The sequence below is a fragment of the Aotus nancymaae genome, unplaced genomic scaffold (genome assembly GCF_030222135.1).
Source record: "Aotus nancymaae isolate 86718 unplaced genomic scaffold, 86718_ANA_hifiasm-v0.15.2.pri h1tg000003l, whole genome shotgun sequence".
Classification (NCBI taxonomy): domain Eukaryota; kingdom Metazoa; phylum Chordata; class Mammalia; order Primates; family Aotidae; genus Aotus; species Aotus nancymaae.
Window position 1 is genome coordinate 9,828,662 of NW_026988414.1, and position 17,079 is coordinate 9,845,740.

General features: G+C 45.6%; 1 protein-coding gene across 2 annotated transcripts in view; it reads right to left on the reverse strand.

The window, feature by feature from the left end:
- MORN5 (MORN repeat containing 5) overlaps positions 1-16,978 on the reverse strand; it is a 38,581-nt gene extending 21,603 nt beyond the window's left edge. Inside the window, exons 1-4 of one of the 2 annotated variants that reach the window (XM_012457897.2) lie at positions 16,870-16,978; positions 9,688-9,835; positions 7,152-7,263; positions 1,417-1,548 (exon numbers count right to left, since the gene is read on the reverse strand). In XM_012457897.2, the coding sequence (XP_012313320.2) occupies positions 1,417-1,548; positions 7,152-7,263; positions 9,688-9,835; positions 16,870-16,916 (439 nt within the window). In that variant the 5' untranslated portion in view covers positions 16,917-16,978. The remainder of the gene's footprint in view (positions 1-1,416; positions 1,549-7,151; positions 7,264-9,687; positions 9,836-16,869) is intronic. The other variant, XM_012457898.2, reaches the window with a different exon arrangement.
- Positions 16,979-17,079: the final 101 nt, after the last annotated feature.

Sequence of the window (17,079 nt, forward strand, 5' to 3'; positions counted from 1 at the left end):
TCACTGCAACCTCTGCCTCCCAGGTTCAAGCGATTCTCCTGCCTCAGACTCATGAGTAGCTGGGACTGTAGGTGCTTGCCACCATGCCCAGCTAATTTTTAGTATTTTTAGTAGAGATGGGGTTTCACCATGTTGGCCAGGATGGTCTTCATCTCGTGACCTGGTGATCCACCCACCTCGGCCTCCCAAAGTGCTGGGATTACAGGCGTGAGCCACTGCGCCCAGCCTCCTTGCTCTCATTCTCACCCCACAAGGCACCTTTCTGGCCATCACTGACTTACTGAGTAAATTTCCCTGTAGGGAGAGGATGCTCTCATTCATCACCGCAGACGTTCTGGTCTACCTGGCAGTTTCTTTCTCATTATAGAGCAAGGTTTCTTGACCTAGGTCTTTAGAGGTACCATCCATCCCTTAAGACTATCTGCAAAATGTGTGTGTGTGCGTGCGTGCGTGTGTGTGTGCACGTGTGCATGCATGGACATTTTTCTGGCAAGAGGGTCCATATCTTTTGATATTCCTAGTGGGAGTGTGACTCCAGAAAAGAGAAAGGCTAGGAATCACTGCATTCAAGGAAAATGTTTCTATTATTCTGTATATTGATCTCCTGTGAGTGTGGTCACTGTCAATGGGTTCTTCTCAGTCTGATCAGCCTTGTGTTGACTCACCAAACTGAGGTTCTGGATTCTTCAAGATACCTACTGACTAACCAGGCTAAAGGACTAACCAACCTTTGTGGACCTCAAGGGATCACTACCCTCCAGGCTGCTGCCTGTGTCATTTCCTCTCGCTGGGAAATTGTCTCCCCAAGCCTTGCGATCAACTCCCAGTTTCTCTTTAGGTCTCAGCTTAGAAGTCATTTCCTCCTTGAAACCTTCTCTGACTTACCACTTCAGGATCTGATACCCCTTCTTTGTGCTCCGACAGCATCTGTCCCACCTCTCTGGGGCTCCTACTTTCCCTTCCCCACAGAACCATGTTTTTCCCTTCATTGCGTTTGTCCCATGATGCAATTAACTGTTTATAGTATTTCTCTGCCACCTTTAGAATGCAAGCTCCACAAAGAAGGTAGATATGTCCAGCTTTGCTCGCTTTTCCCCCATCATCAAGCACGGTGTCTAGCATACAGTAGGTGCCCATTTAAATAGAAGGAATATACGCAAAAATAAGTACCTTAATCCTTTCAGTGTGACTTTATGTGCCATCACAGCTAGACCACAAATGTCCTTCTACTTCACTCTAGGACTAGGTACAGATTTGCCAGCCACGAGAAGTCCAAAAAATTCAGGTAATCAATTTTTGTCTTTTATCAGCAAAAGCTTCTTTCTCATCAAGTGCATGCATAATTTGTACATATAGATGCGCATACTTATATGTGGGTGAAGAGAAAAACGAGCTGCAGTGTTCGGAGAAACCTACCTGCGTTTCTCAGAAAGTGGTTCCTGTAGTCCTTGACTACCCTTGTGACCGGGTTATAGAAGCCGTCTCCACAATCATACCAGCCCTTGGGGATTTTTCTAGGTGGGTCCATGTTGGTGAGTTGAGCCATACCTTGAAAGAACACAATGGGCAATTAGTTCACCATCAAGGCCAAATCCAAACCCCATGTTCCCATAAGGTCCACTTGTGACTGATGATGGCTCGTGTGACTATCTGGCTCCATTGTTGAACTTAAATACCCGCTACTCAGGGCAAGGAGCAAACCCAGCAGAAACAGTGCCCCAAAGGAACTTTCTGAAAAATGGCTCTATGGAACAGGGTCTTGGGAACTAGACCCTCTGTCTTCTTCTTCCTTTGACCCCACTCTCCACCATTTCTTGGGATACCATGACAAAGGGCACAGGTTCCAAAGTCAGACAGACCCTGAGGATGGGTCAGAGTTGACAGATGGATAGGAGAGCATCATGTCCAGAAGATGGGTGGCATTCAAAGCATGGGCGGAGGCCAGAGGCATGGATCCTTAGGCCCCACTCTGGAAACCTTGTAGAGCAGAGCACGTGTGAAGGAGAACAGCACTAAAACAATGGATCAGGTGGACAAGGGGCAGGTAGGTGGTGAAGCACCTTGACTCTCACCCAAATTACCATGGTGGCTGCCACTTATTGAATGCTTATTATGCGCCAGGCATTGCACTCCTATTTTATTTAATCCTGTGAGCAACTCTGCAGCCCCATTTTACAGATAAGAAAACTGAGGCTCAGAGAAGTTAAAGTAACTTTCCCAAGGTTATCCAGCTAGGAAGCAGTACAGCTCTGGAACCTGTATGTTCAGCTGCCAATATCAGGGGAGAAGAGAGCCTAGGTGCAGCCACAGGACCAGGGACACTGGGACCTCTGGGAGGGAAAGAAGAGTGAGTGCACCTTTTAGGTCATGCTCCTTATGTGTGTGTATCTTGAAATGCCATGGCTCAGGTAAAGGGAGAGATTGGAATAAATAGCTTCTGAGGTTCCTTCTAACTATAGTTCCTGTAATTCCTTGTTCTCTGGACTGAGAGCTGGATGCCCACTGAGCTCACAGCACAATGTCCACAATTCAGTGTCTTACACACAGTAGGTGCTCTTTTTTTTTTTTTTTAAGATGGAGTTTCACTTTTGTTGCCCAGGCTGGAGTGCAATGATGTGATCTCAGCTCACTGCAACCTCTGCCTCCTGGATTCAGGCGATTCTCCTGCCTCAGCCTCCCGAGTAGCTGGGATTACAGGCATGTGCCACCACACCCGGCTAATTTTGTATTTTTTTTAGTAGAGACAGGGTTTCTTGATGTTGGTGAGGCTGGTCTTGAACTCCCAACCTCAGGTGATCCACCAGCCTTGGCCTCCCAGAGTGCTGGGATTACCAGCATGAGCCACTGCAGCCAGCTAGTAGATGCTCTTGTGTTGCTTAATGACATACCTAACTCCAAACCTGACACTGACCCTGACCCTAACCCCATGTGTACTGGCTAATGTTTACTGAACACTGACTCCATGTCAAGCACTTTACAGCCATTCTCTCACTGAAGCCTCATGCCAATGCCTGTCTCATGGATGCTCAAAGAGGTTGCAGGATACTTTTTTTTTTTTTTTTTTTTAAGAGATGAGGTCTTGCTATGTTTCCCAGGCTGGAGTGTAGTGGCTGTTCACAGGTGTGATCCCACTACTGATCAGCACAGGAAGTTTTGACGTGCTCGGTTTCCAGCCTGGGCCAGTTCACCTCTCCTTAGCAACCTGGTGGTCCCCCACTCCCGGGAGGTCACCATATTGATGCCAAACTTGGTGCAGACTCCTGATGGGCATAGCACACTACAGCCCAGAACTCCTGGGCTCAAGCGATCCTCCCACCTCAGCCTCTCAAGTAGCTGGGACTACAGGAACGTGCCACCATGCCTGGCCACAGGACACTTTTAACCCTCACTTTGCCTTGCAGGCAGGGCGAGTTGCTCTAACAATGCCAGCCCCAAGAGGCAAAGTGTGGAGTGACAAGGGAAGGAAGTAGCTACTTAGAATCGAGCTGCTCTGCTGAGGGTCACTGGAGGAGAAAGGGAGAGCCAGGCAGGTTTGGGAAAAGCCATGACAGTGCCTTTGAGACTAGCAGAGGCTCAGCTTTGGCAAAACCAGCCAATGTGTGAAAGCGGAGGCCTAAGGCTGAGGGCTTTTTGTCTACAGCCTTAATTGGGGTGAACAGCCCATGACAAAGTCCAGGCCTCCCATCATAAGTAACTGGGGAGGAGCGATTTGCAAGGTTCCAAAGTTGCAGCCAGATTGGCAGCTCTTTGAAGGAAGAGATGATGTCCTTTCAGCTCTGGGTCTCCCTGGGGCCAGCCAGTGTCTGACACAGTAGGAGCTTAGGAAATGTTTCTTAATGTCATTGCCTTAACTCCCCTATGCACATACTTTACCGTGCACTGTGATGTCAATATCATTATCCCTGTTTGACAATAATTCTTTAATGAGCACCCACTGTACGCCAGGCAATATGCTAGGGCCCTGCCCTCATGTTGCTCACAGCTGGCTTGGGAAGATGAGCTGAAAACTCATGATCCAAGCCCTGGGGGGAGATTATGGTTGCTCTTTGATATTCCCCAGGGAGACCTTACCTGGTGTGGGAATTCAGGGAAGGGGGTCCTAGCTTCAGGACATGGAGCTGAGACCTGAAGGATGGGAAGGAGTTATTTGGGTAAAGTGAGAGGGTTAAAGTATTCCAGGCAGAGGCTGGACGTGGTGGCTCATGCCTGTAATCCCAGCACTTTGGGAGGCCAAGGCGGGTGGATCACCTGAGGTCAGGAGTTCGAAACTAGCTTGGCTAACATGGCAAAACCCCATCTCTACTAAAAATAACAAAAACTAGCCAGGTGTGGTGGTGGGTGCTTATAATCCCAGCCACTCAGGGAGGCTGAGGCACAAGAATCACTTGAACCCAGGAGGTAGAGGTTGCAGTGAGTTGAGATCACACCATTGCACTCCAGCCTGGGCAACAGAGCAAGACTCTGTCTCAAAAAAAAAAAAAACAAAAAGTATTCCAGGCAGAGAGAATGGCAGGAAAAAGTGTGGTCTCTTTGAGAAATAGAGAGAAAGCAAGCATGCAAGAGGGGCAGAGAAAAACTGAGAAGGGTGGGTAGCCCAGGATTAGGCTGCGATATCAGCAGGAGCCAGGGAATGTCAGCGCTTCTGATAATTTGAAACCTTATTTTGAGGGCATAGGAGGCACTCAAGGGTGTTGGGGTCATGGGGCAATCAGATTCACATTTTAAAAGATGTAAGTGGCCAGGCATGGTGACTCACACCTGTAATCCCAAGTTAAGGAGGGAAGATTGCTTGAGGCCAGGAGTTCTAGACGAGTCTGGGCAACATGGCAAGACCCCATCTCTATAAGAAACTCAAGAAAAATAAAATTCACCAGGAGTGGTGGTGCATGCCTATAGTCCCAGCTACTTAGGAAGCCAGCTCTCTTGGCAGGAGGATGGCTTGAGCCCAGAAGTTCAAATTTACAGTGAGCTATGATCTCACCACTGCACTCCAGCCTGGGCAACAGAGCAAGACACTGCCTCAAATAAATAAATAAATAAATAAATAAATAAATAAATAAATAAATAAAATAAAGATGGAAGTGGCTGCAGAATGGAAAGTGACCTCAAGGGGGTCAAGTGGGCAGTCAGGTCATCAAGGGGAGAGATGATGGAGGGCTGGAACAGGGCAGTGGCAAAGAGAGTATGAAGAGAATGCTGACTGGCACGTGGAAGTGCTCAATAAATATTTGTTGAATAAACAAATGAAAGAATACATTTCAGAGGTAAAATCCGTAGGGCCAGGTGATTGATTGCAATTAGGCGAGGGGGAAAGGGAGGATTAGGCTTACCTAGGTGGATGGACATGCCACATTCAGGGAGGCAGCCATCACGGTGGGAGTGACAATGAATTCAGTGCAGAGAAGTTGGGGAATGACCAATACAGGTGTCAGGGAAGCTGGATGCAGGGATCTGAGGCTCAGGGATTCTGATTTCAATTTAGAAACTGATGGTAGTTGAAGGCTTAGAAGTGCATCAACTTGTTCAGGAAGAGTGTATAGAATGATAACGAAACAGTGCCTAAGCTAGAGAGCCCCGGGAACCTCAACGTGAATAATGGGGTAGGGGGAGGTTGAGGAGGTATTGGCAAAGAAGACTGGGGATAGGAGGAAAATAGCAGAGTAAGTGTCAGGAGGGCAAAGGGAGAGAAGGTGGCTCACCTTGTCAATTAACTGACCCAAGGTCATGAAGCCAGGAAGGGAAGGAGATGGGGGTCTGAGCTCCGGTCTGCCTGACTCCAGTGCCTGGGGGCTTCCTGGAGACTTCTGCCCTGATGCAGGTTGACTTGAGCAGGCTCATCCAGCTATTGACAGGGAATGCTACGACTCAAACCCACACTTTCTGACTCCATGCTCTGCCAACTATAGCATGTGGTCTCTCATAACCTAAGTTAGGATTGTTTTTATGGTATACAGAGTTGTTTTCCCATCTGTCATTTTGGATATATTATTTCTGCTGTGCCAAAAACTACACTCTTCTTGAGGTTCGCTTATCTCAAACACATCCCAGAAACACTCAGATGAGGCTTTTAAGGTGCCACTCTCTGAATCCAGACTTGTGGCCCAAATGTAGCCCTCCGTGATGGAACACGGTGTTTTGCAGAAAGGAAGCATGATACAGGGGACCTCAGAGAGGAAGACTGGGTCTCCAGTGTGAGCTCTGCCACTGGAAACCATATCTGGACTCCACAGCCTCAACTTGGAGTGGCATGAGACTAGGACGGCTGACTGGGTGGGGTCATCTGGACACTAGGGAGACAGAGATTACAGAGAGCCTCCCCAGCACCTGATACACAAAGCACATGCTCTGTCAGTACTGCCTTGGCCCTTACTTCTTTCTTTTTAAAATATTTACATAATTTATGGTTACAGTAGGTGCTACAAATAAGAATAACTGACATGTACCATGTACCTGCATGCATTCAAGGCACTGTTTTAAACACTTGACATGAATTATCTTATTTACAACAATCTTGGGAGGTAGATGATGCTACTGGCCCCATTTTGATCTTTCTTTTTTTTTTCGAGACCAGAGTCTCACTCTGTCGCCCAGGCTGGAGTGCAGTGGCGCGATTTCAGCTCACTGAAACCTCCTGAGTTCAAACGATTCTCATGCCTCAGCCTCCCGAGTACCTGGGATTACAGGCATGCCACCACACCCAGTTTGTTTTTGTATTTTTAGTAGAGATGGGGTTTCACTGTGTTGGCCAGCTGATCTGGAAGTCCTGACCTCAAGTGATCCACCTGCCTTGGCCTCTGAAAGTGCTGGGATTGCAGGCATGAGTTACCGCACCCAGCTGATTGACCCCATTTTGAAGGGGAGAAACTGAGGTGCAGTAGGTAAAGTCCCTTGCCCGTGGTCCTCTGGCTAGCACAGCGGAGCTGAGATGTGAGGACTGGCCTTACTGGCTGTGTTGTACTCTGAGCTTGCTCAGTTCCTCTTTCCCTTTAAGTTACTTCGGTAGAATACATTCATTTCATCTCAATGTACCAAAAAACAAAAACAAAAACAAAAAAAAGAAAAAGTTACTTCAGTTGGCCATAGTCCACTTATCTGAAACTGTCTTTAGCTTCCCTCTTTGAGTATGAAGGAAAGGGTGGGTGCTTGGGTACCTGCAGGCTTCAAGCCATTGCGAATCTCTGTGAAAAACCTCCGATCATAGCCATCGCAGTAATGCCAGTTCTTCTCATCATAGTGCAGCCCATCTGCGAAGGTGTACGTGCCCTGGAAGACAAGGAGCACACACGTGTGTCTGAGGAAGCCGAAGGCTTTTGGCCAAGAGGTTTGGATGTCAAGGGAAGAGGGGGCTTTCTAATGGCCACAGTAAAGAAGTGGTAACTGTCACAATTATTATGGTTGTGACGACGAGAGGGAATGGGTGTAAGTGCTGAGCTCTGTCCGCGCCACTCAAAGTAGGTGAACTCACTTTGGCAGATGAACTTGGGCAGATAACCCACTCTCTCTGGCCCTTCATTTCCTCATTTGTAAGTTAATGTACACAAAATAGGGTTGATTGAAAAATCATTGAGATAGCACACGTGAAGCATTTAGCAGACTGCCTGGCTGTGATGCTCGATTTTGTGTGACAACTTGACTGGGTTAAGGGAAAGCGATGCCCAGATAGCTGGTAAAACATTTCTGGGTGTGTCTGTGAGGGTGTTTCTGGAAGGATTCACATTTTAATCGGTAGACTGAGCAAAGAAGTGCCACCCTCACCAAAGTGGGTGGGCATCATACAATCCGTCGAAGGCCTGGATAGAACAAAAAAGGAGATGAAGCGCCAATTCACTCACTCTGCTTGCACTGCGACATCCACCTTCTCTTTCCCTTGGACATCCACATTCCTGGTTCTTGGGCCTTTGAACTCTGACTTCAACTTAAACCATTGACCCCCCAGTTGAGGCTCTTGGGTTTGGACTGGAACTTACTAACAGCTTTCCTGGGCCTCCAACTTGCAGAGGGAAAACTGGGAGCCTTCTTAGCCTCCATCATCTTGTGAGCCAATCCCTAATACAAATCTCTTTCCATACATCTCTATATATCCTATCAGTTCTGTTTCTCTGAAGAACCCTGACTGACACACTGACACAAAATAAGCACTGAACGAACGTTATTATTCTTTTATTATTATTATAGCTGGAAAGGTCAGAGCCATCAGCCATGGCCCTTTGTCCAAACACATACATTCTGCTTTTGCTGCCTTAGTGCTAAAGGAAGCCTCAGGATGTAGAAATTGCATTGGCCTGGACATCAGGAAACCTGGGTGGAAATTCCAGTGATACTATTAATTCACTGTGTGACCTCGGGTAAGTCACATCCCCTTCCTGGGGCTTAGATTCTCCAAGCTATAAAACAAGGAGCATTTCTTAACTTTTTTAGGTCGTGAGTCAGGCCCCAATGTGCTCTTAGTGAAACTGATAAAAACTATAGATAATTTTCCTGGAGAAAAACTTAGTCTCCTTTACACAGAAACTTCTGTATATAAATCAAGAGGTTTTAGTGACTCCCTGAATTCTATTCATGACCCACAAATACCAGGTTAAGGATCCCTGGATTAGGTAAATTATAATGATAGCAGCAGTGGGGGTGGTAGTAAGAGCTAAGACTTACCAAGTGCTTCTATGTGCCAGGAACTTAGCAAAGTGTTCATGTGTACTGCCTTATTTACTCTGACGACCATCCTAGAAGGTGCCGTGTACTCAGGTGGTAGGCTGTGTAATGGTCCCCCGTAGATGTCCCTGTCTGCTGCAACTTGTGAATATGCTACCTTACATGGAAAGAGGGACTTTGCAGATATAACTGGATGAGAGATCCTAAAGTGGGAAGATTATTTGGAATATCTGGGTGTGCCAAATATAATTGCAAGGTCCCTATGAGAGGGAAGTAGTAAGGTCAGGGTGAGAGAAGATGAGATGATGATGAAAGCAGAGGACGGACGGTGATGTGATGATGAAAACAGAGGTCGGAGAGATGTGTGGCCATGAGCCAAGGAATGCAGGCAGCCTCTAGAAGCTGGAGAAGGCAAGAAGACAGATTTTCCCATAGAGCCTCTGGAAGGAATGCGGGCTGGCTGACCTATTTCAGACTTCCGAGCCCCAGAACTGTAAGATAATACATTTGTGCTGATGTAAGACTAAGTTTGTGGTAACTTGTTATAGCTCCAATAGGTCACTAATGCAACTACTGTTCCAAGTTGATAGGTGAGGAACTCTCGGGGAGGTGAAGTTGTGGGCCCAGTATCAGGCAGTAAGGGGTGTAACAGATGCAAACTCATCATGGCTTCCCCACAGGTCCTTCCAGATCCAGAGGGAGAGGAATCTAGAGCCCTGAGAGATCCAGAAGCAGGGAGAAATTAGCCAGGCAAGGTGGTGCACACCTGTAATCCCAGCTACTCAGGAGGCTGAGGCAAGAGAATAGCTTGAACCCAGGAGGCAGAGGTTGTGGAGCTGAGATTGTGCCACTGCACTCCACCCTGGGTGACACAGTGAGACTCATTCTCAAACAAACAAACAACAACAACAACAACAAAAACGTGGAGGGAGAAGCAGAGAAGAGAGGAAATGGAAGGAGGTGGGTACCAGACAGGGAGAGTGGGGCTCTTCCTACCTGACGATTTCTCCTCCACAGCCCATACCCCGCAATGATCACCTTTATGGCCAATCCGTTTTCCCAAACAGCATCGTATTGGCTCCCGTTGGGGTAGTACAGGGTTCCTTCGCCATGAAACATGCCGTCCTTCATTTCCCCAACATATACTGTTTCAGTAGGGAGGATGTACTTGGCTTTGCCCTCCATCCTGTAAAGACACATGGAAACATTGAGCCCTGCGTGACAGCTGGAGCGTCGGGGCTGGCAGGGACAGAGTGAGCAGGAACCCCATTCTCATCATCCTCATCCTTGTTGTCCCAGCAGTACTCTGCTGCAAACAAAATTTTTGTTTTGTTTCCCTCAAAAGCTCAAAAATGAAGAGAGGGGAGTAGAGTTTGTTCTGTTCATTCTCCCCTTCACCTAGAGGCTCACGCTCACCTTGGAGTTCACACTGCCCCCTGAAATACATCCCCTTGGTAGGCCCAGAGAGTGTAGACATGTGCCCAAAGCCACACAGTAAAAACTGTGGAGACTAGAGCCCAGGTTTTCTGGCAGCTGGTTCTGTAATTTCTCTGTTCCCCCATGACCAACCCATCCTTGCCTATTATGCCACCAGTGGAATATTTGTAAAGATATGAAATTTAGAGATAGGAGATAAGAGTTTGAATCTTACTTCACCATTTTATAAATATATTATCTTGGATACTGATATGGTCTGGCTGTGTCCCCACCCAAATCTCATCTTGAATTGTAGCTCCCATAATCCCCACATGTCATGGGGGGGACCCAGTGGGAGGTAATTGAATCATGCGAGTGGCTTTTTCCTGTTCTGTTCTTGTGATAGTGAACAAATCTCATGAGCTCTGATGGTTTTATAAAGGGAAATTCCCCTTAACATGCTCTCTTGCCTGCTGCCATGTAAGACGTGACTTTGTTCCCCCTTTGCCTTCCACCATGATTGTGAGGCCTTCCCAGACATGTGGAACTGTGAGTCCATTAAACCTCTTTCCTTTATAGATTACCCAGTCTTGGGTTTATCATTATAGCAGTGTGAGAACGGACTAAGAAAGACACTTCCCCAAACCTCTTTGCTTGTGCCTCCCTCCCTTCCTTCTCTTCCTTCTTTCCTTCCTTCCCTTCTTTCCTTCCTAACAAATATTTACAGAGCACCTACATTTTGTCAGGGACTATGTGATGGTCCAACCTGCTGAATACAATATAGATTCAACAGTCATCAAGGTAGATGCAGTCCCTGTCCTTGGGGGACTCACAGTCTAGTGGGGACACAAATAATCAATTATACAATATGTGGTAAGTGCTGTGCAGGAGGAAGACAAGTCCGTACAGGAGAACAAGGCAGGGACACCAACTTGATAAGTTGATTAGTTTCTTTGTTTTGTTTTTTGTTTTTTTCAAGACAGGGTCTCGCTCTGTCTCCCAGGCTGGAGTGCAGTGGTGTGATCATGGCTCAATGCAGCTTTAATCTCCTGAACTCAAGTGATCCTCCTACCTCAGCCTCCCAAGTAGCTGGGACCACAGGGTGCCCCATCACACCCAGCTGGTTTAAAGTTTTTTTTGTTGTTGTTTCTTTGTTTTTTTTTTTGTAGAGACAGGGTTTCTCTATGTTGCCCAGGCTGATCTCAAACTCTTGGGCTCAAGTGATCCTCCTGCCTCAGCCTCCCAAAGTGTTGGGATTACAGGTGTGAGCCACTGCACTGGGCTGGCCAGTTTCTTTATGGGTGAAATGGCTGCCATTAATCCAGATAACATATAATGATTTTCCTAGTAAAGGGCCTGACATATAGTGAGTGCTTAATAAATATGCTTTCATTCATTCCTTGTCCATTCCTCCCACAAGCTGAAGGTCTCCCCTGACTCTGACCTTCTTTAGGCTTTTCCTAGTACCTCTGTTGGGATGCATAACACTTTCTACCTTGTACTGTAATTAGATATCTTAGCTCCTGCATTGAATTAAAACTTCTTTAAAGGAAGACCTTGGTATCCTCAGCTCCTAGAACCACTAAGCAGGTGCTTCGTAAATGTCTCCTGAGTAAAGAATGAAGGAAATAGAAAGACCAGTGAGTGAACAGAATGGACGACAAAGTTGTTGAGATAGCTGAGTGAGATGATGGATGTGAAACCATAGCGGAATGCCTGGCATAGAACAAGAACTTGAAAACTATTTCGCTTTTACTCTAGTGTAAGACATGGGGGGAAGGGAGAACTCCTCTTCTCCTTCCCTCCACTACTCTTTGCTTGAGCTCACATCTATCATTTCTAAGCACTGTCTCCATATTAAAGTTCCACACCCTTCTCTGAAGTTAGACCCAACCCCTTTTCTTACCTCGAACTGGACATCACTGTTCAGACCTCTCACAGACATCTCCAACTCGCCTAATACAGAACTCATCCCCTCTTCCCCTAAGCAGCACCTCCTTAGAGCTCTCTGCTTCCATGAATGGTATCAGAATCCTCTGCTTCCAGGCCAGGAGCTGGGCCCTGGGCTGGGGCTGTAAGTCATTTCTGGACAGGACTAGAGCCAATCAGCTGCCAACTCCTAGCAGTAAAATCCCCAAATCTCTCCTGCATTTTTCTTTCCTGTAGCTCCACTGCCTCTGCCTTGGCCCAGGGTTCTGCTGCCTCTTACTGGGACAACTGCAATGAGCTCTGATTTGATCTCCCCATCTATACTTGTCCTGCTTCCCTCCTCTCTCTCCCTCCCTCTCTCCTTCTCCTCCCTCCTTCTTTTTCTTCTTCCCTCTCTCTCTCCTTCCCTTCCTTTTTTTCCTTCCTTCTCTTCCATTTACAAAAATTCATTCACCGGGCGCAGTGGCTCACGCCTGTAATCCCAGCACTTTAGGAGGCCGAGGCGGGTGGATCACGAGGTCAAGAGATCAAGACCATCCTGGTTAACATGGTGAAACCCCGTCTCTACTAAAAATACAAAAAATTAACTGGGCATGGTGGCGCGTGCCTGTAATCCCAGCTACTCAGGAGGCTGAGGCAGGAGAATTGCCTGAATCCAGGAGGCGGAGGTTGCGGTGAGCCGAGATCGCACCATTGCACTCCAGCCTGGGTAACAAGAGCGAAACTCCATCTCAAAAAAAAAAATCATTCAAGGTGAAAAGCCTGCCTTGTAAATTCAAAATAAGTTAAAAAGAAGAAAAAAGCCACTTTATAATGAAGGCTTCAATCCATAATAAGGATATGATTACCAGATCTCAAATACCTGTCAGATTAGCTGGGCATGGTGGTACACATCTGTGGTCTTAGCTACTTCGGAGGCTGAGGTGGGAGGATCACTTGAGTCTGTGGGGAGGAGGTGGGGGGAACAGAGCGGGTAGACATTGCAGTGAGCCAAGACTGCACCAGTGCACTCCAGCCTGGGTGACAGAGTATGACCCTGTCTCAAAAAAAAAAAAAAAAAAAACTAAAAACTAAAACTTATCATTCATTCATTCATTCAGCCAACATTTACTGAGTCCCTACCACATATATGCACCATGAGGAGAGATACACAGATGAAATAAGTTTTATTTCCTGATGCTTGGCTCTACCAAGGGTTTATCAGTGGTTCTTCCACCTCCAGAATTGTGCACAGTATTGACATTTTTTTTTTGCCAGAGCACAGACTGCCTGTCCAACTTCCCCTCGCATGACTCCTCCCGGCACAACTCACTCTCCTCACAAACTGAACTGCCAGCTCTACTTTATACATGCTCTCTGCTTAGAAACATTCTTCACCTTGCATCTCCAACCACCTAAATCCTACCCAACCTTCAAGGCCCATTTCAAATATTATCTCTTCCATGAAGCCTTTAAGGATGGCTCCAACTGTATTTGTCCTCTGAAGAGGCCCAGCAGCAGGGCTCTACTGTAGGAAGCACATGGGCTTTGGAGTCTGATAGACCTGGGTTTTAATATCTGCTTTGCCAAATGCTAACTAGGTGACTTTGGGCAAGTTATATAATTCCTCTGAGCCTTATTTTTCCCATTTGTAAAACAGGATAATGATATCTATCTTAAAGAGTCCCTGTGAAGAGAAAATGCAGGCGAAGCCACCTAGAGCACAGTAGTCGCTACACAAATGCTATCGGCATTCCTTCCTCCCCTGTGTCTGTAGGTCTTTTCTGGCACTTACCTTGTGGTGCTTTGTAATGGAGTTATCTAGAACTCAATTGTGTGACTACTCCAAAGAAACTGTGATATTGAGGTCAGATGGATCCTACATTAACTTTTAATTTTTTTAATATTCACACATGGTATGGGGAAATCATGTCTCTTTCAAGTTTCTTTTAAAGCAGATTTATTGAAGTGTAATTGGCATACAATAAGCCATATGTTTAAAATATACAATTTGATATATTTTGACATCCACCTGGGAAACCATCATCACAATCAAGACAACATATCTACTCCCCCAAAAGTTTCTGCATGCCCTTCTGTGACACTTCCTCCTTGCCCCTGCCCACAATCCTTATCTCTAGGCAACCACTGACCTGCTTTCTGTCACTGTAGTTTTGCATTTTCTGGAATTTTACATAAATGGAATCATACAGTATCTACTCTTTTTTTGTCTGGCTTCTTTCACTTAGCATAATTTTTTTGAGATTCATTCATGTTGTTCTGTGTACCGATAGTTCACTCCTTTTTATTGCTGAGTAGTATTCCAATGAATGGATATACCACAATTAGTTTCTTCATTCCCCTGTTGATGACATTTGGGTTTGTTTCTAGTTTTGATTATTATAAATAAGGTTGCTATGAGTACTTGTATACATGTCTTTGTATAGATAAACACTTTCATTTCTGGGGTAAATACCTATGAGTAGAATTGTGGTTTAACTTTTTAAGAAACTGCCAAACTTTTCCAAAGCAGTTGTACCATTTGACATTCCCATCAGCTGTGGGGAGTCTATATAGACTTTTTAAATCAAATGTTAAATATCAACTTCCTACTGTATAGAGAAGTTACTCTATTCATTTAAGCTCCAAAAGGAAAATGTCCCCTCCCCAAATTAAAAAAAATCTATTGTCTACCATGTATAAATAACATCTATATATGATCATGATGTATTCCTCGGAACACTGCTGCTGAACATTCAGCATTGCCTTCCCATTTTATAGATGAGGAAACTGAAGTATGGATGGTTAATTAAACAAGAAGCAAGTGGCAGAGTTGAGCCCAGACCTGTCTCATGCTGAAGCCTTTTTTCCTCTACTATGTTGTCTCTCTCTCTTACATGCTGAAATTTGAGATGCCCCAAATAGAACTCTGGTTAACTGTTGTTAAAAAGAACAAAATCAACACCGAACACATGTCCAACTTATGAAAAGAAGTATAACAAGTGAAAAACTGCTGACTTCTTGCTAGTTATGGGAAGTTGGGAAGTTCTGTTCAGGTCTGGGAATCCCTATTATGGTTACAGAGGTACCAAACAACCCCAAGCAAAACCCAAATTCCTAGGGACAGAAGCATGGACATGGCTGATACGATACACAAACGCAATGAAAAATACACAGAAGGACAAAGGCAAATGGTTGAATGTCTTCCCTCTTACTTCGTCTGTGTGTTTCTCTCTCATACATACACAGCCCATTGAAAATTAATGTAGTTTCTCAACTTTTTGTGCCTAAAATGTCCAATACCCCATATCTATCTGCTAAAATTTTACCACCTTCACTGTAGTAGAGCTTTGTAAAAAGTAAGAATGTGGTTTGGACAGAGGATTGGGTTCAAATCCTGACTCCATTACTTCCTAGTTGTGTATCCATAATGGCGGGCAAGTCATTTTGCTTCTCTTAACTTCTGTTCCTTTATTTGCAAGGTCAGCCTGAACGATCTCACTGAGTAGTGAGATGGGGCACACAGCAAGCACCTCTGCCACTTACCTGCTAATTAGGAAAAGTGTCTCAAGCCCTGTAAGGGTCACCTTTCTTACCCAGAAAGATAATAACATATTCCTTGCAAGATTGATGTAAGAATTAGAGATAGCATCTCACAGCATCCCTACCACCTTCTCTAGGAATCTATCCCCTATCCCTGTCCAGACCACAGATCCCTTTTTCCTATGAACTCAAAATGCCCCTGAAGTCCACCAACTTGTGAATACAGGGCCCAGATGGGAGTGCTTTACAGTCCCGACAACTAGCACTGGATTGGCAAACCACTTCATGTCGTCCAGCCTTAGTTTCCTCAACTTTAAAGACAGAGATTCCACTTTCTTCATCCAGGGTGGCTGGCAAGAAAGAGTGGCCACCTCTGTGTTCCTCTGCTTCTCTCTACCACAGCTCTTACCACAATGAATTGCAATTATCTCTTATGTCTACTTGCCCCACCACGTTTGGATGAACTTTCTGAGGATTTCAGGGATTGTGCCCAGAGTCAATTCCAGGACCTGGTACTCAGTAACCACCCAACATTGTTGAATTGCTGAGCGTGGTGGCTCATGCAAGAGGATCACTTGAGACCAGGAGTACGAGGCCAGCTTGGACAACATAGCAAGACCTGGTCTCTACAAAAGGCATTTGAAAATTAGCTGGGCGTAGTGGTGCACACCTGAAGTCCTAGCTACTTGGGAGGCTGAGGTGGGAAGATTGTTTGAGCCTAGGGAGTCAAGGCTGCAGTAAGCAGTGAACAGGCCACTGCACTCCAGCCAGGGCAACAGAGTGCGATCTTGTTTCAAAGCAAAACAAAAACAATAAATAAAGAAAGAAAAAAACCTGTTGAATTGTTTTTACTACTAGTCCACTACAGTGATTTTTGTATATAATCCTCTACAATAATCCCTAGGCTGTGAACTGTGAACTCCTGGAGGGAGGCAACCATGTAGATTCAGATTAGCCACAATCTCTCTTCCCTAATCTTCGTGTTTGTTTTATCACTTATAATTATTTTATATAATTATAAGTGATATAATAAGTAATTATTTTATCACTTATTTGTTTATTGGCAATACACCTCCAACTGGATTATAAATTCCATAAAAGCAAGGATCTTGACATTTTAAATATTCTTATTCCTATGTCTAAAACTGGCAGAGAGCATACACATACACAGAGTATAGATAGAATGAATGCATCTCAGCTTTGCTGCTTATTAGATATGGTCCTTGAGAAAATTACTCGGGCAAGTTTGTGAAAGTGCCTGGCACAAGGTGTTTCGAAGAAGCAAAAAGACAGCCAACTTTTTCCAGTCACAGCTATTCAAGGTCTAGTGAGTGAATCAAATGAGGCCCTTACCTCCCATCTACATATTCCCCGATATATTTGCTCCCTGTGTACTCCATGCCTGTTTTTAGCTTCCAGCTGTTAGGATCCGGAGTCTCAGTGAATATGGCATCACTATGACAACTAGGAGGGGTGGGCGGAGACGAATCGAAGCCCCGCCCCCACGGAGGCGGCAAGCTTGTTGGTATTGCGCACGCTCTCTCGCTCGAAGTTGGGTAGAGC